Source organism: Dermacentor albipictus, chromosome 7 (assembly GCF_038994185.2).
Source record: "Dermacentor albipictus isolate Rhodes 1998 colony chromosome 7, USDA_Dalb.pri_finalv2, whole genome shotgun sequence".
Classification (NCBI taxonomy): Eukaryota; Metazoa; Arthropoda; class Arachnida; order Ixodida; family Ixodidae; genus Dermacentor; species Dermacentor albipictus.
In genome coordinates, this window is record NC_091827.1 from 82,807,396 (window position 1) to 82,832,517 (window position 25,122).

General features: G+C 46.3%; 1 protein-coding gene across 1 annotated transcript; it reads right to left on the bottom strand.

Moving 5' to 3' along the window:
- Positions 1 to 24,753, bottom strand: LOC135907532 (protein ABHD1-like). The gene is made up of 5 exons (XM_065439222.1): positions 24,465 to 24,753; positions 13,671 to 13,949; positions 9,944 to 10,210; positions 3,736 to 3,858; positions 1 to 374 (listed from the first exon to the last, which is right to left on the bottom strand). Exons 1-5 carry the CDS (start codon positions 24,705 to 24,707, stop codon positions 99 to 101), a joined length of 1,188 nt encoding a protein of 395 aa, XP_065295294.1. The 5' UTR covers positions 24,708 to 24,753; the 3' UTR covers positions 1 to 98.
- Between the last annotated feature and the right edge of the window lie 369 nt (positions 24,754 to 25,122).

Below are 25,122 nucleotides of genomic sequence, written 5' to 3' on the forward strand. Positions count from 1 at the left end.
TTAAGAAATGCAGATGTTTTCTTATTTAATTACTTCCGCGCTTAGCGTAGTCGAGGAGTCGGGAGCGACGCCAACGCGCTCTTTCAGCGGCGTCAGCGTCAGTCTCCCAGGTTGTGCAGCACCCGCACACCCCAATCCTTGCACACGCGTTGCACGCCTTTGACGAACGACGTGACGAAGCGTTCCAGGTAGAAGGGCTGCTGCGGCCACAGCCAGCCGTCCACGAAACCCATGTGGCCGCCACGCGGCGTCACCACGGCGGCCAGCCAGGGCGAGTTCAGGATCTCGGCTTCGAGGCAGGCGGCGCCGGGGTTCAGCGTGTCGTCCGCCGACACGAGGAACACCAGGGGACGCTGCACCGTGCACAGGCGTCCCTGCAGGCACGGGCGAGGTCGCGCTCAGCTTGTGTCGGCTCGGTACGTGTCCAAGCAAGGCAGCGCGCAACGACCTTCTAGAAGTCACATTCCCGACCCATCAATTCCGGTTTTATGACCAATAACGCGCGGTTTGCCATCTACAGGGGTTACATGTTCTGAAGGAAATTCGCGAGCAGGTATTGACTTTACAAACCTTATCCCTGTAATGGCCGAACCAAGTTCGACATTGAGAAAAATAAATCAACTTAATAATATATGGGGTTTTACGTGCCAAAACCACTTTCTGATTATGAGGCACGCCGTAGTGGGGGACTGCGGAAATTTTGACCACCTGGGGTTCTTTAACGTGCACCTAAATCTAAGTACACGGGTGTTTTCGCATTTCGCCCCCATCGAAATGCGGCCGCCGTTGCCGGGATTCGATCCCGCGAACTCGTGCTCAGCAGCCTAACACCATAGCCACTGAGCAACCACGGCGGGTATAAATCAACTTGTTCACTTCTTGCCACGCTGAGCACAATTCCTCCAACAAACAAAATGTAATGTTCTTGCGTTATGAGCTAATTAGTATGGTAAGTAATCAATCAGTGGTTCGTTTGCCTAACCATACAGCATTGAAGAGTCTTCCCAGCATATAGAGAAGGCTATTATGCGCTGTGCGTTATGTTCTCGTGCTTAAATCAGAATTTCAAAGCGTGAAGCTAGCGTAGCTTACGCATTCTGTTCCAGCTAACTTGTGCCAAAGCTGAAACAGCACACCTCGCGTTGCAACGAACTTCCTATATTGCTCTGTCCTCTCGAGGAACTCAAATATTCTCTTTTTGTTTCAGCGTAGGTAATAAATAATTAAGTTTATAATTGACTTTTAATGTATTGTTATAATCGCTACATTGTCAAAGGAGATGTTGTACAACCTATGGAAACATATCCAGATAATTTCCTTCCGTGAGGATATCTGCTGTGGTTTCAGTTTTTCCGGGGCTGCAAAGTGCAAGTGAAATTTGAAAAAAATACATGACCTGTCATTTCTGTTCAGCAACATCAGTGCCCTCAAACGTACTCCCATCGAGTGACCGACAATACACGTAGATGGGCCACTCCTCGGCGTGTCGGAGGGCGGATTCTCGACCATCTCAGACCTAGCTTTAAAAGTCATGTCTATTTATTACCCCTTTCTTAGAGTTACCGCTAAAACATTTCTGCTTCAAAAAATTACCGTGTCACGTAACGAGCTTTTATTGTTTTCTCGAGCACGCAAAACATGGCTCTGCAAAAGAATTATTAGAAAAATAATTTTAGCACCTAACAAGGTTTGCGCCAAGCCAGGTTAAAAACCTACAAAGATTAATCTTCAGTATTTTACTGCTTTTTGGCAACTTTGGTGAAAAAGTACCCTTATGAGAGCCAAATTTTGAAAAAAAAGAAATTTTCTAGCTATAAGGTTTTATGTGTTAGACGTATTATACATTTTTCTTGTAATTATTTTGCTGAATTTCCACGAAGATTTTCTATATTGCCCTGAAATAATTTGCGTAACCATACAGGGTAGGAATCTTCTTGAATAACAATTCAAGCGAACTTATATAATATTAATATTTAACGGATATCGCTATTGTCACACCCCTAGCGAATTTTTTTCCGGAACGCAAATCTTCCTGCTTTAGAAGTTAAGACAGCAGTGGAGAGATTAAAATTTTTCAGCATTCATAACAAGCTTATAATTAACGAGTCCGACTTCTTCAAGTTATCGCCCAACGCACGCTTCCGACATAGACATAGCATGTATATCGAGCCACCATTAACACGAAATGACACTTTTAAATATAGCTATTTTCCTAGAGTAATCAAGGAATGGAACACGCTGCCCCATTCACTGGTTTCCTCTTCTTTAAGTATATTTCTAGACGAGCTGCAGATTTTTGTTTGTTCCGGTGAAGAAGTGGTCTGATCTCCTAGATCAATAACACCGCGCGTTTGTCACGACGAGTGCAAGTGTGCTTGAATTATTACTACTGTGAATATGTGTGAAAAAGCGGTGCTTTTATTAGCATTATTATCATTATCTTCATTGTTGTGCGTGTGATTCTTCATTGTATTGTAAATATTTAGTGTATCTCCATTCCTGTAATGACCCTCCGGCGGTTAACAGTATCAATACACAAACAAACAAAACAAACAACGATACATTCTGCTTTTTGTTCAATTTCATTCAGATTTTTGTTTGATGTACTCCTCGTAAAGACATGAGAAAGAGCTCATTAGATGGGCATGTTTATTTGTATTCAATTTTCATCATTATCAAGTCATTATTTCATTTTTTGTTGTTGTTGCAGGCGAGGTATGAATTTCTGCATTTGACACTGCAAATAGTTCCATGTGATCACTTCACCGGAAAGCGCCATGGTTGTCTTGCTTCAGACAATGGGTGCGCGCATTTTGTTTGGGTAACGCGGCCTTCCTCAGCAAGCGACAGCTCGACTGTGTTGCCCAGTCTAGTTAGCCCAGTGTTGACAGTAGAATTTTTTTTCTAGCTGAGTTTCGGTAATGAGCTCAAAGTTTCTGCCTAAATGTTGTGGCCAACAATGAATAACAAGCAGCAGGTATCATTTGTTGGCATATATCAGCAAAAAGGTTAAAGCCCTTCTGAACGTAACTCGCTCTTCTTTCAAAGTGCACTCAGATGAGACAGACCAAGATCAGCGGCTGCAGTCACGTCACGCACGTGACGAGAAGAGAATGTAACCTACACCAATGGTTCGCATATGCTGGGCGATGCATGTATAAATTCCAAACAACGCTAGGTGGCTTGCGGTTAAGCGCATTTCCAGATTTTTCCTCGGTCTTTCCCATGTAGGGCAGAAAACGTTCCTGCAAAATAGTTTTGCTGTTCGTTGATTAAGCTTATTGTAAATGTGTTTTGCACGTCTGAATAAAAAATGAACATTTTTTTCGCGTATTTTCATGCGCCGTCAATAAATAGTAAACTGTGGTAAAATGTCTTTGTGTTGTCTTTCTTTTTTTCGTGCCTCTCGGAGCGCGAAGTGAACGAAGAGGTCGGGGGAGAGCTCTAAATTCTGACTTTTTCGCAACGTTTGGGCAATTTTTCAAAAATACCGTAAATTCCAAGAATGCAAAACAGTTTGTACAGTGTCCCGTCCAGTGCTCTTCATGTTTGTTTGTTTTTTGATCGAGAAACAAAGCTAGAAGGTGATATTGCGGCTGCATGTGGGAAATGTACACGTGCCTCTCTAAAAAGGTTTCGAAGATGCCTGCGTAGGTTGCACACAAGATGAGCACTACAACAATGCGACAGTTCTCGCGTACGACCAAAACATCACGCATGCTTGAGTGTTGTTACCTTGAGGCTGCAGCTCTCGTAGAAGTCCTCTATAGATGCGAAGCCAAATACGGGAGCTGCGTAGTGCTTGTTGAATGAAGCCAGCGTCCAGCAACTGAACACACTCTCGGCGTTGACTATATTCTGCGAAGAAATCGCATTGTGCAAATGATAAATCTTCAGGAAGGAGGTGTTGATTAAAAGACAACAAAGAAAACCAAACCTGTGACCTGTTGACAATATCTTGCACGTTTGAAGAGAGCCCATCAGTACTGCTTCAGCTAACCTCTACGCTTTTTTATAGCAATAGCGATTATACAAACGTTTGAGCAGTGTTTTCGCGTTCGCCGTTGGTGGACGGCGCCCCCGACGGCGGTCCCGTAAGTCTCATTGTAAAGTCGCACTGCGAGGGGAAGTAACGTCCTGCACGCCGTAGCTCCGTGTGTTCACTGTCACGTGATCTGCCGCGGCTTACGGTTTGAGCATCCCAGAACGAGCCGAGCTACAGGGCCTTGATGGGCGCCGTCAACCCGAGTGCCCAATTTTGGATGTTGCGGGATGGAATAAGCACTGCACCTCGGCCGCGCTTGTGGAAGCGAGCGCGCGCCTCCTCCTCCATCCTGACCGTGGATGCGCGCGGAGGCGTGGCGTGGTTTTTTGCGCGGCCAAGCGCATGTGTGACATTGACACTGTACATTGGAGGTCATATGCTGCACATTTGAAGTGTGGCAAGGATGGCGTTGCTTTTGACGTGATTCGAGTTGCCGACACGTGGCACAGTTGAAATGGCGATGCGATAGCGGCAGCACCAAACGTTTTTTTTTTCTTTGTTTTCTTGGGGGGGGCGGGGGCGGTGGCCAGCACGCAAGCTCCGCGCTGACGGATCTGATCACACCAGCGTTGGGCCGCCGAGTGCTCGAGGCCATCAACTGAAACCTATTTAGGTTTGTCTTTGTTTTTTTTAGGGAATGCTTACCGCAATTCATATCGCCCACAAAACCACAAACCTTGCTACGAGCGTTCATTTCATACACGTAGCTGCTACCAATGGTCCTTCTTTCGGGCGAAACGGCGACAGTTTTCTCACTCTCTTCTACATATAGACTGGCTTTTACGCCGCAATTTGATCACGTTCCTCCGAAGCTTTCTTTTTATAATCGAGAAATCTTCCTCAAAGGTCGCATAGTTGCTTTCGTGCTATTATTGCCACGCCGCGCAGTGATTCGCAAACACAGCCGGCTCCTTTGCAATCCTTCGGCATCATGTATCTTATTGAGGTGACAGCGGTATTTCTGATTCCAGTGGCTTTGTGTAGAACCGGGTTCAGACATCTAGTAATGCCTAAAATGTGCTGGGGTGAACACTGCTGCGGGACACTCATTAGGCGAGCATGATATCGCCATGATAGACATCATTTGTGTACGCTTGACTTTTCTTGATTATGACTTATGTTACATTAAATGTAGAAGACTGGGTTAACATCACTCTCCATATGTATAACCTTGAAGAAACTCTTCTGCTTTTCTTTAATAATAACGATAACACTAATGATAATAATGCTCAGCGGGTCGTTGACATTTGAAAAATAACAACAATGATCGGAACTGAATTTATTCAGCTGTACTGGTTTTTAGGGATAGTTAGAACATCTTAAACAATTGCGCTGACTGCATACTTACTCGATGTCTTAGCATCAAACTCCTCGTAAGGGTTTTCAATGCAGGCTACGACATTTTCAAAAAAATGTGTAATCGAAGGCATTGTGTTGCCTCATGCCACATGAGATTCAGCAATAAGGTATTCCGCCATAACAGTCAGTTGCATTGTCAGGAAGAAAATTTTTACTCCAAGCGTTCGCTAATCATGAGCCTTACTGGTTCATATTTTAACAGTGCGCGTGTTGTTTAGCGGTTATCCACACAAATGTTTGCTGGAGTAAACTATCTTGGCAAAGACAGCCCCGCAAAATCAGTGCATAACATAAAACAATTACAGATCTCGTGGGCTGTAGGAATTTGCTTAAGAGAAGCTTTTGTTGGCGTTAACGACAAATGGCTGCTCGTGTTTAACAACCATTTGCAAACTGAATATATACGATCAAGTCTAACACATAGCTCAATATCAAGTTGTTACGCTTAAATATGGTCATCTAATGATTGGCGACAAAGAAACGACGGCGATGCAACGACGACAAAGTAATGACAATGACAGTACGCTGACTAATCATGACTGTGTGATGACGAAGTTGACGACAATGAGGTGACGACACTGGAATGACGATGATGAAACTACTGTGACCACACGACGACAACATAACGAGACGATAATGTCAATAAAACATCTAATTATGGCGATGCAACCACCATTGCGGCATTACGATGACTGCGCGACAACAATATGGAGGGTCGACGAAGAAAGGACTACGACTGAAGGCTAACGACGGTATGACGACGATGGCATGACGATAATAGCATGGTGATACTGAAAAGACGACAAGAAAGGCCTAATAACGAGGGCATGACGACAACGATATAAAGACGATGGTGCGACGACTACGACATGACGGCCATTGGATGACGCAACTGGATTGACGATGAATAAAACCACTCAACAGCATCGCGACGGGGATATGACCACGAATGCGTGACGATAACTACATGAGAACGACGCAATAGAATGCCATCATGACGACTACGGAATCGCGACACTGCAATGACAGCCACTGAATGACGGCAACATAATGAGGAAGGATAAATAATATAACGACGAGGGCGTGACGACAACGACCTATTGATTTCTAAATGATGGTGATATTTATGACGACGACCATGCAGCGGCTACTTCATGGTGACAGTTGTATGATGAAGACGGCGTGACGACAATACATTTACGAATGTAGATTGGCGACGATGGAACCACTACGACTGTATGAATATGACGGTACGATGGCGAATGCGTGACGACGACTGTAGGAAAACGACCAATAAGAAAAATAACATGGCGGTGATGAAATGATGATGGAATGATTACGGCAGCGAGATGACGAGAGTATGACGACGATGAAATGATGGCGGTATAATGATCACGAAGGAATGGTAACGGCGTGAAGGTGGAATGGCGGCGACGGAATGATGGTGATGGAACAATTACAGCGCGACGATCGAGTTGTGATGACGAAGAAATGAAAATGCAGTGATTACCACTGCACGAAGATGGTGGAACTAGGATGGTATAGGATGGATAGTTGGGCGTGTTCGTTAAGCACGAGCTGAAGTGAAGGCGCTAAAATGACGGAGCCCTGTGTGTGTGTGTGTGTTTCTTGTTTGTCCTCCGTCATTTTAGCGCCTTCACTTCAGATCTAGGATGGTATAATCACAAAAGCGTGACAAAGACTGTATGACGACGATGACATGATAACAATGAAATTATGACGGCATAATTACGCTGGCGTGATGACAACAGTTATGATAATGATTGAATAAAGGTGACGGAGACAATAAGGGCGATGGAGCGATGACAGCGTGACGGCGACGACGTGATGACTATGAAATGCCAACGCATTGATGAAAGCATGAAGACGGCGTAACAGTGACTTCTGCATGAAAATAAAGGAATGTTCACAACAGAATGATAACGATCACATGACGACGATGGCATTTTCGTGTTAGAGCTTGCGTCCGTGCGTATGTACATCGCTTGCGCAACCACGCTACCTCGGTTAGCAGTTTAACCAGTGCCTGTTTGCACTATGCCCGGCAACGGGCAATCGGGCAAGACCGCACGTTTGTATATATTTCCATAAATCAATCGCACGTTAGTATATATTTCCATAAATATATCGTCCAAAATACGGACCTGCACTGCACCCAACCACCTCGTCAATCCCGTGTGGCTATGAAAAGGAAGCTTTGATTTCTTATCATTCAAAAGAAAATCTTGATGTGCGCAAAAACCAGTTCATTTTAGTTATTACGGATAAGATTTACGGCACATTAAATTCTACATAAGATTCAATAGCTTAAACGTCCAGCTTCCTGAAACGTTTAGTCTAACCTCGCCGCATTTCAGCAGAAACTGCACTTATTATTTAGTTCGTGGTGAATTCTCGGATTGCCTTGACAAAAATCATGCATGACATTGTTTCATGTCTGCTAAATGTCTACCGAATATCAGACAGAGTGAAGAGAAGCTCAACAAAATTTCTATGAGGATTTTTATCAGTCTATCATCGCCTCTTGTTTATTATTATCATCTTGTTTCGTTATTGTAGTGAGCTCTCTCATTGGTCCAATACCGCAAACGAAAACCTTATAGTACGAAACCAGGCCCTTGATACATCGTACACGAAACCTAGCTAAGCCCTTTTGAGCATGCTAATTTGTTACCCCGGTTAAGTGCCCAGCTAAACGGGCATCATCACCAACAGTCATGTGCTATCGTTCACGCGAAAACTATTCTGCTTAAACATTGCGTGACAAACTCACTCTCGGTAGCTATCAATGCAGCTGTGATCGGCGATGGTGGAAGAGGGTGGAAGAGGGTGGTGGTTCTTCCTGGCGTTTGCCCATGTGCATGTATCGGCAGTTTGTCATGGGTGCCGCCGATTGGCGGCGAGCGGCATGCTGCAAGAATAACTCCGAGACCGAACTGCTTTTCGCCACGAAAAAGTTGATGCTAACCACTTTTCGTGGCGCGCTTTCTCCTCCGCGCCTGCGGCCCGTGGCACACGTTCTTACCATTAGTGTGGACGAATCATAAGCCATATCCATTTGTTATCAAGGAATATCACTGTTTCTCGAGGCATAAGAAATTGATGACTGACACTGACTTCTACAACACGCGTCACTCACACTGATTTATTGGTTAAGTGATTTGTTTATCTGGTGCGAGAGTGAGCAAATGACTACAATAATGTAAACGTGCGCCGCACACGAGGTTCATAGAGCTTTCTACAAAACTGCCTAGTGACTGTACGAACATCGAGCTCTGGCCTTTGCTTCGGCCAACCTTGGCTGCCCATGCCGCCGGTGGCGATAGGATCCCTCGCGTCTGTCGGAGCTGCAAGCTGCAACGGAGCTGCAAGCTGCAAGCTGCAACGACGGAGCGGAACGACAACGGAGCGGAGCTGCAAGCTGCAACGACGGTTAGCGCCAGCGCCTAACTTCATCCATGTGTCTTCAAGCAGCCATGTTACCTTGAAAAATCTATGATCTTTAACAAAATGTTGCGTTATAAACGCGGCATTTCAGAATGGTTATGCATCTACGCAGTCCTATCGCCTTCTGTGTTTCGGAAAAAAACTGCAATTGCTTCCAAATGTATGCGCAATAAATGCATATAAAGGGTAGTAAATAAAGCTACAAGGACGTCTGAAGCCGCATACACGAAGATCACGTCAGTCCACGCACTAGCCATCGTTCTGACGGAAACTGAGCGATCACAGTGCCACAGTTCCTTACAGCATTTGCAGTAGAAAGCTCTACATAGGACTCGCGCACGCGATAACAGCAGTGAAAATGCGGCTCCATGAAAGTGCCACTCGCGTGCCATATGAGTCTATATCGCCGGAAGAAAGTGCGTGTTATTAAGTGGTTTCGACGGCACGCATACAGGCGTTCGATGCCTCACGACTAATACGTTTACCTTTTCCTATAACTAACTACAAACGTGGCTAGTAAAATTGCGCGATTGTACGACGAAAACGGTGTTTATATCTGTGGCCTTCCAGTTTTACACACCCCTGCTGCCTTTCTTTTATGCAGGATTTAGTAGGAAACGTCAGTGGGCAAAATCGGAGGCTGTCCCACGCCTATGTATGCAATTAGAGAATGACTGTATGAGCTGGGGATTCAGTGCATCAGTGAGAGTCAGCGTAATTTTGCAGCTCTTGCCAGTAAGAAAATAGTTGACTTCTTTCACAGAAATTCAGTTGATGATTTACGTGTATTATCGACGGGTGCCACTTTAGAAGGCAGTGGCATTTGGCCCTCAAAGGCGGATGCACACGAGCCTCCACCAATGGACGCGCACTCTAGGCTGACGTCATGAGCATCACGACCGGTGATGCCACCGACGGAGCACATGGAGCCCGCGGTTCGAACTGGGCCTAGTCGCGCCTGCGGAACTGCACTTCCTTAGTCGCGGAGGCGATCGACTGGCGCACTCCGGTCATATTGGCGGCGCCTCTCCTGTCTTCTCATGTTGTATCGGGCTATAGTTGTGTACTCACGGTCGAGCGCACGACCTCCTGGTTGTCGCGCAGGCAGCCCACGAAGCGCCGGGTGATCCAGGTGTCGAGCAGCATGCTGGTCCCCCATTTACGCAGATTGCGGGTCGTCAGACCCATCTGGAAAGGTGGCGACACGGCCACCGCCGCGTCCAACTGCGCGCGGGGACCCCACTGGCACAGGTACAGAGCGAGCTGCAGGCCTCCAAAGGACACGCCCACGCCCAGCAAGCACTCCGCCGGGTAGCGCTTGCGCACCTCGGCCACCACCTACACGTTAGTAGTGGAGTATCAGTGAATGCCTTGGCGCTTTCCAGCTTTCGTGGCGATCGGTGGACGGCTGCTGGTTGTAAGAAGCCGTACTTTCCCCGGAGGTACGGTGGCGCCGATGCTGAGGGTGCGTGTTGTCACGCAAGCGAGTCTCGGCGCGCGTTTGCCGCCGAACGCCAACTGCTTTAGAGACGCACGTGCTATCGCGCGGAAGCGTAGGGGCGTCTGGAGGTTTAGAGGTGGCAGTCTCCATTCAAGCTAATGCCCGCTTCTTGAAGCGAATAGCGTTCTTTAGCTGTTTAGGCCATCGCCGTCTTAGGTCGGTGGTGCGATGGCGGTCGAAGTTGGGGTAAGGAAGGCGAGGAGACGCGTCGAAGGAAAGATTATGGTGGAAATAGGAGGCCCATAGGCCTCCTATTTGCCTCCTATAGGAGGCCCTTAGGCCCTTTGCCTCTATAGGCCCTTAGGCCCTTTGCCCTTAGGCCCTTTGCCCACCAAATAGGCCCTTAGGCCCATTTGCCTCTATAGGAGGCCCATAGGCCTCCTATGGGTCTCCTAATAGGCCTATAGGAGAAAATGACGCCGAATACGGCAAAGGAAAGCGTCGTAGGAAAGCGCGCAACCTCTCGAGCAACCTAAGGCAACCAAGATGCGAAAAGGGGAGAAAGGAAGGAGGATCGTCGCGCGCGAACTCTCGCGCAACCAAGTGGCGAGAGGGTACTGAAACAAAGGGGGCGCACACTATTACTTCGTTAGCTCGCTTGCTAGTTGGCCGTTAGAAGGCGAAGGAGAGGGCGCGTGCTGTCGGGTAAGTAAGTTGCGGGGGGAGGGACCGGAGGGAAAAGGGGAGACTGCCGCTCACTTGTTGTCGCAAGTCCAAATGGCCATCCGGCGTTGGCCAGCCCATCTTGTACGATGCGGCGAACGAGAATACTGTAGATTCTCGGAATCGTGTAGCTGTAGCTGTCGTGTAGCTCGTCCGCTACTTTGTTCGTTCTTGTTATTCGCTGTGATTGGTAATCATTATGGATGGTTGCTGCATATATCACTTTCATGCCAATTTTCGGGGTCTGTCATTTTGTTCGTTTCGAAGTTGGTTTTTATCTGTTTTGGGTGTCTACAGCTTCTAGCTCAAGTGGTTTTGTGGCGTGCTGATCAAACCACAATAAAAAGGTACATGTGTCGCTTGTAATAAAATATTCATTTCGACGTATGAGAACGTCCCTGTGCTCCGAGAGAACATTGAATAAATGCAGCTGTTGGGTTTGCGGAACTATCGCATGACTTTGCACTATTTTACGCACGGTATTTAATCTCCATGCAGCCACAAAGCCAATTGGACTTCACTGGACAAGTTCTGGCAACGCTACAGTCTGGAAACGTTCCTCAACATGAAATACAAGCAAGAAAACGAATCGCCTGCATCATCGCTCGCCCCGGAATGCTGTCGTCTGCTTTGCCACTTTTGATACCGAGCACCAACCCTGAGACACGATGTCACTCTGTTGAAAGGCCGCTGTCACCGCTTCTCGCGACCCCAAAAGAAAGAGCACTTCAGGATGCCGCTGGGACGGTGTATATATTTATATTGCACATGGGAATGCAAGACTCAAACAAGCACGTACTGAAATGTTGCGTACAAAAATACAGTATATGCTAAAGCTCGCCTCCGGATAAAGCCGTTGTCGTGATTAGATAGTGCAGCCTTCTGCTAAGCCGGCTTCTACTGCCACCGTTATGGCGAGAACTTCATACTCGGCGCGTTCTCAGCTTTCGCCGCCGCGTTGTCGCTCTTTCTAACGATCGATTTCATTTTTCAAACCCGGCAGCAAGTCGCAAAATGGATAAGAACATTGTTATCAGTCGTGTCCAGTGACCCATCCAGGTGATAACAGCAGCGCTGCCTCATCTGAACCAACGAGCGGCAAAATGGGTGCTTAATGTAACCACCAGGTGCTGTGCTAAAAGAAGAAGAAAGGCTTGAAAGGGTGCCGCTTCTCTGCCTGATTGGCAATTGCGCTCACTGACAAGTGCATGGCACGTCGGTAACACATGTACGGCTGTTGTTCGGGTATGTTAATGCATGCGCACGCCTTCGTTTAACACGTCATCCGAGCTCATTACAGGCACTATTTAATGCGAGCGCGGCAACGTACGAAACTTTCAACAAAGATACAACCTGCGCATTAAAGCCGAGCACTGTCTTGCTTGCCTCCAGAGGGACAGCAAAATGCAAGTACCGGAGCTTATGTAGATAAAAAGTTCACAGTCAATTTAGCACAAGTGAAACTGGATCAAGACGAAAGCCTGCATGCTCACGAAGCATTCAATTAATTTATATTCTCATTCCAATGCATTCTTACTTTTTATAATCTGAGTGCCTTCATTTACTACTTTAATTAACTCTATATTAATTAACTTCACCTTAATTAACACCAAAGTTCGAGGGTTCAACTCACACCAAAGCATCTTGAAACTGTAAAAGCGCACAAAGGCGAGAACGAAGAGAAGGGACAGGACAGGCATTCTTGACAAGCATGCGCAGCCGTCCAACTCTTTTCTTGTGTATGTATTTGTTTTCTTTCAATAAAATTTTTCAGTTGTGACTAAGAGCCTCGTCCTGTCCACTCTCTTCGTTCTCTTCTTTGTACGCTTTTAGTTTCAGGATGCAAATGAACCAGCCAGCCCAGTTATCCATTCTGTCCCACCAAAGGTCGTTGGTTCGAGTACCTTAACTTACTCCATCTCAATTAACTGTGCCCTAATTATTACGAAAAGTGACGGGTTCGACTGCAACCATTGCTCATAGGTTCGACTGCCTTAATTTTCCCTTACCATCAAACGTCGAGGTTTCGACTCCCATCAAAGGTCATGGGTCCGAGTGTCTTAATTAAATATGTCTTAATCAACTGTGCTTTAGTTAACTGCGCCTTCATTAACACCAAAAGTGGCGGGTCAAAGAAAGGTCATGGGTTCGACCATCAATGGTGCCAACATCAATTTTGCTAGGATTGAATTTTGATCCCACCAAAGGTCGAGCATCTGACTCTCATCAAAGGTCGGATGTTCGAGTGCCTTAATTAAGTCTATCTTAACTGTGGCTAAATTAACACCAAAAGTGGCCTGTCATGCGTTTGACCATCAATGGTGGCAACGTCAACTTTGGCGACATCGAATTTTTGTACCCCTAAAGGTCCAGTGTCCTACTCCCACCAAAGGTCGTGGGTTTGTATGTCTTATTAGCCTCTATCTAAATTAACACTGCCTTAATTACCTTCCCCTTAATTAACGCCAAACATCGTGGTTTAGACTCCAAGAAATGGTCATGGGTTCGATCATCAATAAATAACCCACGCATTTTGGTGCCCTGACCCCGGACATCACATTTTTCATCGTCCCATGGGCCGTCTAAGGCGGAACTACAGCCGTTCAAGCTTCCCAAGCGTCGCGCCATGCATACCTCCGCGAAGTCGTTGACGCTCATCGCATAGGTGATGCGGTGCGTGGTGAGAGGGACGCCACCGCAGCCACGGCCGTTCACCACCACGCAGGGGAAGCCGAGCGCGGTGAGCGCGGGGATGAGCGCGCGCCAAGGCCGGCTCTGGCTGTCCATGAAGCCTCCGCCGGCCAGGAGCACCACGGGACCCGGCTGGTCCTCGTTCACCCAGTCGAGCGCCACTAGGCCCCGGTCTGAGAGCACGAATAACTCACGCCGGTACGGCAGCCGCGGCAGCCACCACTGCGAATTTTGGCGGCGTTATATGCTACTTCAATTACGCTGACAATGTCTCGTAACATGAGAACAGGGTGGCTCAAGTGGTGGGATGTACTTGTAGTGGACCAGGGTAAAAGAATTTACAGAAAAAAATACTCACTGCCCTTCCACTCTGTGAAAAAGGATGACCAGCGAAGCCATGTATATGGGCCGCTTAGTGGCGAACTGCCCCTCCGCCGCGGGTCGGCCCGGTATTGAACTATCTTCGGGATCGGCCTACGTAGGGGGAGTTTTGGGTCTACACATGGACAGGATCCTGGGGAAGCTAGCCCTTAACAGCTTCGCAGTAAAGAGTCCATCTCTTAGGGTATGATTCCGGTAGTGGCACTAGCATGCGGCCACACCAAGCCTACGTTTACAGCTCGACATTGGTGTGGCTACAGCACTTTCGGAGACGATCGCCCGACATTGCGGTGAGTCCTGGGAACAAGTTTTCTGCCACTGTAGATATGACTTCTGTTCAACTAACCGTCTTTTGAGGACGGACACTGCTGCTGTACAATCCCTTTCTGGTAGAGCCATTTCGAGCAACACTGGAGAATTGCTGCTCTGGCGCTGCTATCTTCACCACTGCTGGCCTTTGTAAATGTTGGACACGACATTGTAGTCTGTTATACGTCAGATCGAATGCGAACACACGTTGATGACTGGGTCGACGATAGGTAACTGCTCAGTTTAGCAGTTACACCAGGGGCCGAACTGGGTGGTCTAACTAGTGGATGCAGTTGGTTTACTTATGCTTCACATTCTACAAGTTGTTGCTACAATTTCTAGAATTATGTCCCTCTGGTCTGTAATGCGCTGTCGTTTTTCGAACAGCCATACGCGATGTCTTGGTGCTTACCCTGGCGTTAGACGTCTCTTTGTTTTAAATCTTACACACATTTCTAAACATTGCCTGCGGAAGGTAGCGTAATTTTATTCCTTGAGCAGGATTACTCGACGCGATGGACGTTTCCCGTCCGGCTGAGATAATTGCATAATCGACAAATTCGCGAGAATTCACTTATTATTTTTTGTTAGCTACGTTACTCGGCATAGTGATGTTTAACAGTTGTATCAAGTGTGTTTGTGAGGCAAATTCACTTGTAACGAAATAATAAGATCGAATTGGCTTTGCGATATGCGCCTGGGTACTGGTAGTGGAAATCCTCTACTGTTCCATTTACTTTTTTACCAAACCACCATATTACGTATTGAAGCGCAAAACTAACTAGAACGCCCGTGCATTTATTTGCCTATTTTGGGAATGAATATCTTGAAACTAGTGTCATCCTGAAAATTCATTCTAGCTTGATGCGTCCTGCGAACTCACCGGCTCCAACCCGTGAATTGCTATATCCACCTAATATGATTAATGAACAAGTTAATGTAGTGATTTCATTTTCATTAGTTAATTACGTATTTTCATTTATCTTGTGTGTATAGTCCATCCTTCTGGTGAAAAGTTATAAACAGGTGTAAGGTGCCTCAGGAAGGCTAGTCAACGTTTCGATAGGAGGACCTAGCTTCGTCAAAGGTGGCCGGCCGCGAACGACGAGGCCGCCTTTGATGAAAATCCTATCGAAACATTGGGCAGCCTTTCTGAGGAAGCTGTTTATAACCTTTATACCACGTGTGCTACTCTATCTGCCAACCGCCCTTTTTGATTTTGGAACCGCCTCTTTGAGTAACCTAGCTCACTGACTGGAATTGTGCTATCTGCGAGAAGGACTTTTCAAAAATTTTCATGGTGTAAAAAAAAATACGTGGTATATACTGTGTTCCTGTGGAAAGACTGCGCCACAGTCCGGAATGTTGAATTGTGGTTTTTCCACCTCTCCGGATCAGTTTAAATGTTCAGTGCTGGGTTCTACGCAGGAACTAGCCGAACATTCTGATTGCCTCAAAGTTGTACTTAATGTCATCAGTGACACTCAACCAAGCAGAATATAAGAAATAGCTTTCACGGGGTAACAAGGGCCTCATGTACAGACCTCACTGAGAGCTTCCACTGCACTGCCGGCGATAAAGTGAAATAAGCGACTCATATTAGGCGCATCTTTTTCGCCGCGTGATGTAGCCGTCCAACATGGCCACCACTATAGATGACATCAGTGAAATCATTCATTGTAAAAGCATTAGCTGACATATATGGCAAGCTGTGTGTACTCACAACATCAATGAGGAGCATTCTTCGGCTTCAAACATCCAACGAAGAAACTCCGCTGAGATCTGTGGCATGCTATGTTGACTGGCTACCAATAACAAGAATTCGACGAGTTTACAAAACTAGACAAGTATTTTTGACATGAAATTGGCGAGGTCAAACGGCATAGTTGTCATCCGAAGAAATAAAACGAACTTCGCAATGAATATAAACGATGAGGCCAGGACTCATTATCCCTAGACAGCACAGCATTGACATGAACATTAAAAAAAACAGAGGCAGTGCTCGCTTTTGGGTACAAATTTATCAAAGGAACCGTGAATAATCTAGCAGCCTGCCTTCGAACCAATCATGTTAACGGCGACATTAATCTTGTGCATCGCGCGCAGTCCAAATACAAGAATAATCACAATATGGTGGTTGTCAAACTGAACCTTTCTTTCTTTACTAAGTTTCCTGCGCGACGTTCTGGCTCATCTCGATCACAGCGCACGCAGTGCCCACAACGCATAGAAAAAGAATTTAAAAAACCTCCTCAGACATGAAAGCATCAATCTAGCCAAGCCACGTGCACACACGGAAGTCTGGTGTCTATCAAACACAGCGCACGCAGCACATATGTACATCGCGCAAAACGCTGCCACACACAATAGCCTCAATCACCCACGCATCAATTAGCCAAGCAACGCGCTCAGAAAGGGGAATGTTGTGGTCTGCATCTGACTGGTGCCGACATGAGACCACCGGGGATACCTATAGCCAGACCTCCGAAGAAGCGAAGAATGGGAAAGCCGAAATAGGGCGTCGGCTTTATGCAGCAAACAAGGTTACGCATCAGCGTTAGGCAACACCGTCAGCGCAAACATCTCGGAGGCTTCGAGTTCCTGTGATTCCGACGCAGGCGCAAGACCTGCGCCATTCTTATTTTCTTTTTTTCTGGCAGATGACCTCGCGACAAAGTGCCGCTAGAAAGACGAACCTTAGCACCAGTTGACCAGTTGTTGGTACATGGAGTAAATGACCTTACTTATCATAAGCGAGTGAATAAGCCCTTAGAAATGTCGGATGAATAAGACCTTACAAATGTGTTTTACTAAAAAACGAACCGCCAATTGTTATTCACGCCAGAAGTGGTAAGGCCATGCGTTTGTTCTCAGGCAGACGAAAAAAAATAGGGTGCCGGCACTATTTCGTCGCAACAGTCACAGCATCAACAAAACTTGGTTCTTTCACCTTCTGCAACACAAAAAATTTGTTATTGTGATGCAGATGTCAATGATGGGAAAGTTAGCTCAAAAGCGGATGAAATTTTATATTCAGGCTTACAACATACAGCCAATAGCATGTGACTCAAGTTCGCCAGGTGGGAGTGTAGGCCTTTTATAGCGAAAGTTGAGATCATTGGATATTAGCAGTGATGTATTCGAAGCTCTCAACATGACAGTTTAGAGGCTATTGAGTATAAAGATTTGTTTATAACTCATCCAGCTCAAAGCTAAAATAAAGTTTTTTTGCCGCTCTTGGGATTGCCTTCAAAACTTTGTTCCATCGGCCTTGCCGTTGCACTGTAATTTTCCACGACCTCAATAATATTTTGCTGCGCGACAATAACACTAGAGATATTCTGGTTTGCAATCGTTTCACATTCAACACCTTGCAACAGAGGCCATATGTGTTAGAATCGCTTCTACTAAAGCATTTATTTGGCCCTTTGTCACCGCGGAAGCGACTTACAAGGCGGTGTTTATCCAACTGCCACATATTATCACTTGCCCAGCTTTGCTCTCATCATTAAGTGTTGATGTTTTAACTCGGACCTATTGCTCTATAGTACTCACACTAAGAGAGATTGCCCTTTTTCTGGCAAACGTGATTATAATGTTTGTTTGACAATCTTTATATTATCAATTGCCCAGCTTTGCTGTCATCGCTAAGTGTTGAAGTTTTAACTCGGACCTATTGCAGTATAGTTCTTCCACGAAGAGATATTGCACTTTTTCTGGTGAATATGGTTATTACTTTTCTTTCACATTTTTAAATATAAGAAAAGAACAGGAAAAGCTTCTGTGTGTTCTAACCAGAGCTATGTGGGAAAACACCCTTAAGAAATCTGATAAATGTAATGCTTTTTCTCTCCGTGGATGGCTTATAGGGCACTAAAGGTTTCAAAAGTATATGGTATATGGTATAAGCATATGGTATAAGCGTTGTAAATGATGAGAAAAACGAGACCAAGATGAAAGTAGGAGTCAATGTTTCGACAAGTGGACTTGTACTTAGCAAGCATATGGCGCGTGTTAAAGAAAAGTCCACAAACATTGGCTCCTGCTTTCATCTTCGTCTCGTTTTGCTCATTGTCTTGAATTTCCAACTCCTGCAATCCCTGTGCTTTCCCAGAAAGGTTACTTCAGTCATATGAAAACTTGTGTTCGTGGATAAATATTCGTAATAAAAAGAAAAAAATATGACAGCCATCTTTTGCAGAATCAAAACCTAATACCCGATTATGTCCATTGCTTCCCTATCTTCCCTCCCCCTTTGAGTCCCATCAAAATATAATACCAGAATTGGAAAAATAATGTATACTTACGATCATTTTACGGCTTCTAAGTGTCTAGCTAAATTTGCTGATATATATGAGCCTCTCTGCACACCCAACTCTGTATAAAGTCGAATCGGTGGGGATGAATAGATTTGTCTCACGATTTAGATATGCCCACATGTCTTCAAGCTAACAAACAACAGCGTAAGATGCATTTAGGTTAGTCTAGTTATGTATATTACAGTTATTCTCAGGATACCTCCCCAGTACTTGTTTAATTACATTTATGATGGAGCGATGCAGCCAGATGTGCTTCAATCGACTAATATGTGTTTATAGGTATGAGAATCATACACGCAATATAGCCTTGAACGAAATGTCCATGCCAGGCACAAGTGACATAACATTTTATGGGGCACTCTGTAAACATATAAAAAAAAAACTTTCTGTAGAAGCATTCTGTTACTACTAAGGACTAACAAGGACACGGACTTGACAGATAAACATCCGCAGTGGTGGCCCTCACCCAGAAGCTCAACACAGCTTTACAAAAGTGTTCCTTGACATATAAAAAACAAATTAGTAGAACCCGTCCCCTGATGGCTGTCGACGTTAACGCGATACGCGTTCAAACAATGTAGCGAAGCAGTGTATTGACGCCGCAGAGACGCTTCATGACTCAGCCGTGTGAATTAGCCCGGCTCATCTACGACGCGTCCTTCTGGACGCGCTGCGCGATGTAACTACGGGGGCGCGAAGTCTCCTTTTGCCTGGCCTCGCGAAGTCAGGGTTGCCACGTTTGGCGACTTCTCGCCAAATTGGCTACTTCTAGAGGGTCTTGGCTACCAAAAATTGTGGTTGGCGACCGAGCTATTTTCTGGCGTCTTTGACGATGGTAATCGGTATAGGTAGTGTCAAAATCACACCGCCTCCGACGGCGCCCTCGAAGAAACAGCCACGGCATCGAATTTCCAAGGTCACACTAGTTTTTGTTGCAAGCTCCGCTAGCAAATCCAGGAGCTTAAAACCTAGATCAGACATATGGCCAGTGAGCCTCTTTTACTTGTCGTCCCCGGCTGCTCAGGACTGCGTAAATACATTGATGCGCAACGCTCATTGGCTGAGATGACTGCCTCATGCACTCCGGGGCGGTCGGGGTATGTTAACTGAAAACTTCCCTTGGAATTTCTCTACAGATGGCGCACAGCCACGGTCCGTGAGTAAGACGAATTAATCTTAACGGCTATGTTTTTGCGTCATTCCTTAGACGGAAGCAATAGCTTCAGTCCTAATCCCAACGCTAGCATAGGTTACCACTACAGCGAATCTCGAAGACCATGCTTCTTGGCGCTAGAAGCTACTGCAACAACCAAAAACGCGTCATAGCAGCCATGACGTTACATGTGTCAGTGTCTATGTACGTTACTTAAAGGCGCTTGCCACTGCATACCAGGGAGAGTAGAATGTTTGTGACGTCATACAGTTCACACGGGAACACTTGAACAGAAGTCGTAGTGGTGCAAGGACGGTGCGCAGCTAGTTTAGTGTGCTGAAATTGGCTGCACCACTACCGCTATGAAAAAGCACCGCAAACGTGCATCGAAAATTGTCAAAGAGTGTCAGCTGGTCAATAAATAAAATATCATAAATATAGTAAAATGGTGAAAAACCACACGCAAAACATGTTGGCCGTTTGTCAAGGGTACGCCATTGTCCACTGCTGTGGGGGTACCGCGGCTGAAAGAAGGGAGGAGCTGGACGCAGTGGCACGACTGATGGGAATGGCGCAAAGGTCGGAGGCGGTGGCCGCGTGAGAGCCTCGGCATAGCTGAGATATGCAGTCACCTCGGGAAAAGCAACGGGAGTCGGCACCAGCGGAGTCTCGCGGGCAGAAGGGACCGCTGCGCCAACCTACTCGTGTATGACCTGTATGTATGACCTGTATGACGTGTATGTAGCTGGTGAACGTTTCACCAGTTTGCTGGGTCGGCTTCGTAGGCGTTGTTCAGCGCGACGTTTGCGCATGCCAGGGCGGCCGAAAACTTCTGCGATGCCGGTTTTGAAGCAAGCCCACGTGCGGAGATCGGCTTCGTGGTCATCGAACCACAGCTTGGCGACGCCCGATAAAGAGATCGCGTTGCGGAGCTTGAGGGTATCGTCCCATTAGTTGGTGTTGCTGGCGCGTTCATACGATTCCAGCCAATCTTCAACGTCTTTCTCGTCGTTACCACTGAAGATATCAGGATCTCGCTGACGCTGGGCACCGGCACATACAATGGCTGGATTAACCGGTGGGGATGTCGGGCCGGGGTCGTCAGGCATGAAGGATGGCAGAGTTCGGCTGCGTAGTTCCAGGTTGGGGGAAAACCGCAGCACCTCTACCAGAATACGAATACAGTGCAAGAGAGCAGCAGGCAGCGTGTCTCAACCAGAGCAGCTCAGGCTAATCTCGAGCTCACGCCTCCCAGACGACTGGCGATATAGCAGCAGCGCCGGGCGTTCCTCTTCATTACAGATGCATTATTACGTGATCACGTTTTTGTTCTATTATTCTTGCTTGCCATCAGTGCAGCCGAGAACTACAGGTCTTTTTCAAGTTATTCCTTTTGAGCTTTCGCGTCAAACATTTACAGTTGTATGTTTGTCGCACCGTGGCAACATTTTTTTTTTGTCTACAAATTATTGTTTCTGCCGCGGTTGGCGACTTTTGTGGCTACGTTTCGGAATTTTCCGGATATATTTTCTCCCGAAGACCTGACAACACTGCTCGAGTTGGCACGAAACACTGCGCCGTTGCATGTGGGCTGTGCGCTCCAGACGGACTCATCTCCCACGTTATTCCTAGGGACGAACTAGGAATAAAGAAAATTGCTCCCGGGTAAATCAATGTAAGCTACGCTCCGCCGTCTAGCCCCATTCTCCCTGAATTCATCTGGCTCGCCTACCACCCTTGAACTCTCAAATCGTCCTCAAGAAGACAGTGCTTGTATTCGTAGCCTTAAACAATTTCCGCTTGAAATGCCTGCTCTACATTCTTAGCTCTTTTTAATAATATCTCTTCTAAGAGTTCAGAGTGTGGAAATGAACTGTACCCTATTAGTCTTCATCACGGTGTTCGCAAATAACCAACCGCTTTGTATGCTTACTTTATATATTTTACTGCGGTAACTTTCCCGTAATTCTGCGCTCCTTCAGTCTTGTATCGTCTTGCATCCCACTAGACTATCCCTTCTGAAATATAATACGATCCTGGTGCCTGTGATGCATGTAAACAAATGCATGCAAAAATGAATCAACATATCCTGGTTCTTCCTGGGGATCATTCTTTCTTCTCTGGTGTAACCAGGCCTTATTTTGACCAGATTCACTTGGCATTCAGTAACGGCGAGTTCTGGTTACAGCGCGAAAATTTAGGCAGCACAATATTCCTGTGCCACCCGGTATAAGCGAAAAAAAAGTGAAGTAAACCCTTACCTCAAAAATTGAGGCGTTCTCAATGTTGAGAAAAATATACTTAACGGTACTCTGCAAAGAACGCTAAGTCAGCTTAAAGATATGAGATATTCTTTCCAAGACACTATTTTCTCTAATCATTGCTATAGAACTTAAATCGTGTATTTTAAATTTCTCGTTCAAACACCAGCGTTGGTAAGTCTGTGTGACGTCATGAATTTCATTATATCCTTCTCTATTGGTGCTGTTGGGGTGCAGTAACACTTGCAATTTTAGTTTTTGGTTGCTTTAGAATGCAGTGCACTCCATATTTACCGATAAAAATTGCATATGCCTCAGCAGAGGCACTCAAATAATATTGCGTCAGGGCGAGTTGGTAACATACTCCAAGGTAGTCTCGCCAGCTGTCTTTCGTTTCCAAGTCATTTGTGACTGATAAAGCTAACTCTCATGGTTGCGTTCTAACACGAAATATTATTATGTATGTCAAGCCAGATTTTGTACCTCGTCGTTGTCGCGGGTCAACGATCAGACAATTGCAGTCATCTGCCGTCATGGATGGGAAGTAGCTGACGCTTCGGCTCGGCGTTCAGTAGGGAGACGACGGGTGAGAACCACCCAAGCGACATCCAAGCGGCCAAAATTCGAGAAATGATTCCACAGTTGTATTTTTCTACTATACTGTTTGCCTCCTTATTCGCACTTTTCATGTTCTTGTGCGACCTCTGCGTGGAGCACAGCAGCCCAGTGTTCTAAGCATTAGGACACAATCGCACGCACATGTCTCGTGTTCCAAAGCGAGCCAGCTCTTTAAAACTGTCCGCGCGTGTAGCCCGTGCCACTTTGTCGTTTGGTTGCACGCTTGGAGGTGCCGTGTTAGACTCCGCTATTTCCATGACCGAGCCATTTTGCCTTGTATGCTTTCCTCTTAGCAACTTACGCTACGCAGAAACTACGCGTCGCTGTACCGATTGCATGATGGCCGAAGTTAATCGCGTTTTAACCTTTCTTCGCCGAAGAATAAATGCCATAGTCGTTTTAACACACATGACAATAAGATTCATATGTACGCACTGCTGTATAGCAGGTAGCCGCTCATGACGTAACAATCCGCGTTTCCCTCTAGAACGCTCGTTCACTACCTATGTAAAGCCCCACAATCGCCTAGACGCAGGCTCGCGTAGCAATTATAAAATTGCGATCATGAGATCGTCTATGAAGTCGCTGTCGTGGCGCCGCTGTCGTCACACAACACAGGCTCGCGATCCGCACGCACGCACGCACACACACACACACACACACACACACACACACACACACACACACACACACACACACACACACACACACACACATCGCGACATGCGAAGGTTGTGGGTTCGGTTCCCACCTGCGGCAAGTTGTTTTTTCATCCACTTTAATTTCCAATAATTTATCATTACTTTATTTCATTTATTAAGCACATGCAATTTCCCCTATGTTGTACTTGGTGTCAGTGTTTGTTGGCTTATATATATATATATATATATATATATATATATATATATATATATATATATATATATATATATACATATATGTATATATATATATATATATATAACTACATAGTTTACAGGAACCCGTTCGTTCACCTGGTATTGTTCTGTGGAACACCAAACAATGCTGGATAGTATACCTGCAGTATGGTGCTTCGTGTAGCTCACACTTCCATAGTGCGTGGGTCTTGGACAATTTTTTTTCCTCAGCTTCTACGCTTTGTGCGGAGTTGTGTCGCAACTAATTATTTCATTCTGCCCAACTGCCTCGATTCCTGTTTTCTTTATTGTCATTCTTCGGGCTCCGCCATAGAAAGGTATGCAGAACACGTGTTCAAAGCGACACGTGACTGCTTGCTTCACTCCTAAGCACTATTCGGTGTAATCTCTCTACAAGTGGACATCTTCTCGTTTAACATGTGTCATAGGTGTACAATAAACACAAACGGACTTGCGTGTAAAAACCTTCGATGCGGGGCACATTTTGCGGCAGCTGCGAAAAGCTACGGCGCTATGTGTCTAAGAACAAGCTTTATGAAAAAGGAGCGACGGCACGTTTTGGTTATCATGAGGGTTTCTGTCATCTGTTCTACACCGTCACACCACGCTCATTTTTTCTTGGAGACGGGAACCGGGATGCGCGTTAGAATTTCTGTATACCTGCAGCTGACCCCACTTATCCTAGCGGCCCAATCAGTGCTATTATTCACTGGCAGTGATCACTCCAATCCGCGTACTCATCTCTGTATTGCTCTGCACAAAATGGCAAATAGCTCCAGTCAGTGCGGTGCACTCACGTTGTAGAGGCAGCCGACGAGGCACTGCAGGTTGGCGCCGATGCACCAGATCGGGGCGCAGTAGTAGTGCCTGAAGAAGTCGCCCATGCTGGAGTGCATGAAGCGGCGCAGGCGGCCGGTTCGGCACACCAGCCGTGGCGTGCGCACCACCACCAGGATGTAGTAGACGACGTAGACGGCGCACGACACGCACACCAGGAGCTCGCCCCTTGTGGACACCCTCATGCGCGGTATGATGGCCATCCTTCCCGGTCGCCTCTCTTCTTTCTCCTCAGTAGGTCTCGATACTCGCACGAGTCCGTCAGCACCGAATGATGATGACGACGACGATCATGATGATAATTACAAGAGCGTCCAGTTTCAAATCCCCATTGCGAACCATGGCCAATGCCCCCCCCCCCCCCTCGTGGTTACGCGCGATAAGTACAAGGAGAAAAAAGAAGATGAAGAAGGAAAGGGGTGGTGGCACCTGCGATCCATATGTGTGCGCCGAACCCATCAAGGTCATCATCATCATCAAATAACTCCTCAGACTTTTCGGATGGACCGTATCTTTCTCCTAACGTAAGTAAACGGTCCTTTCTTGTCTCTCGATTCGCAAATCGCGTTTTTCTTTTCCTTCATTTTCGAAATAATCAGAACTGCGATATCTGTCTTC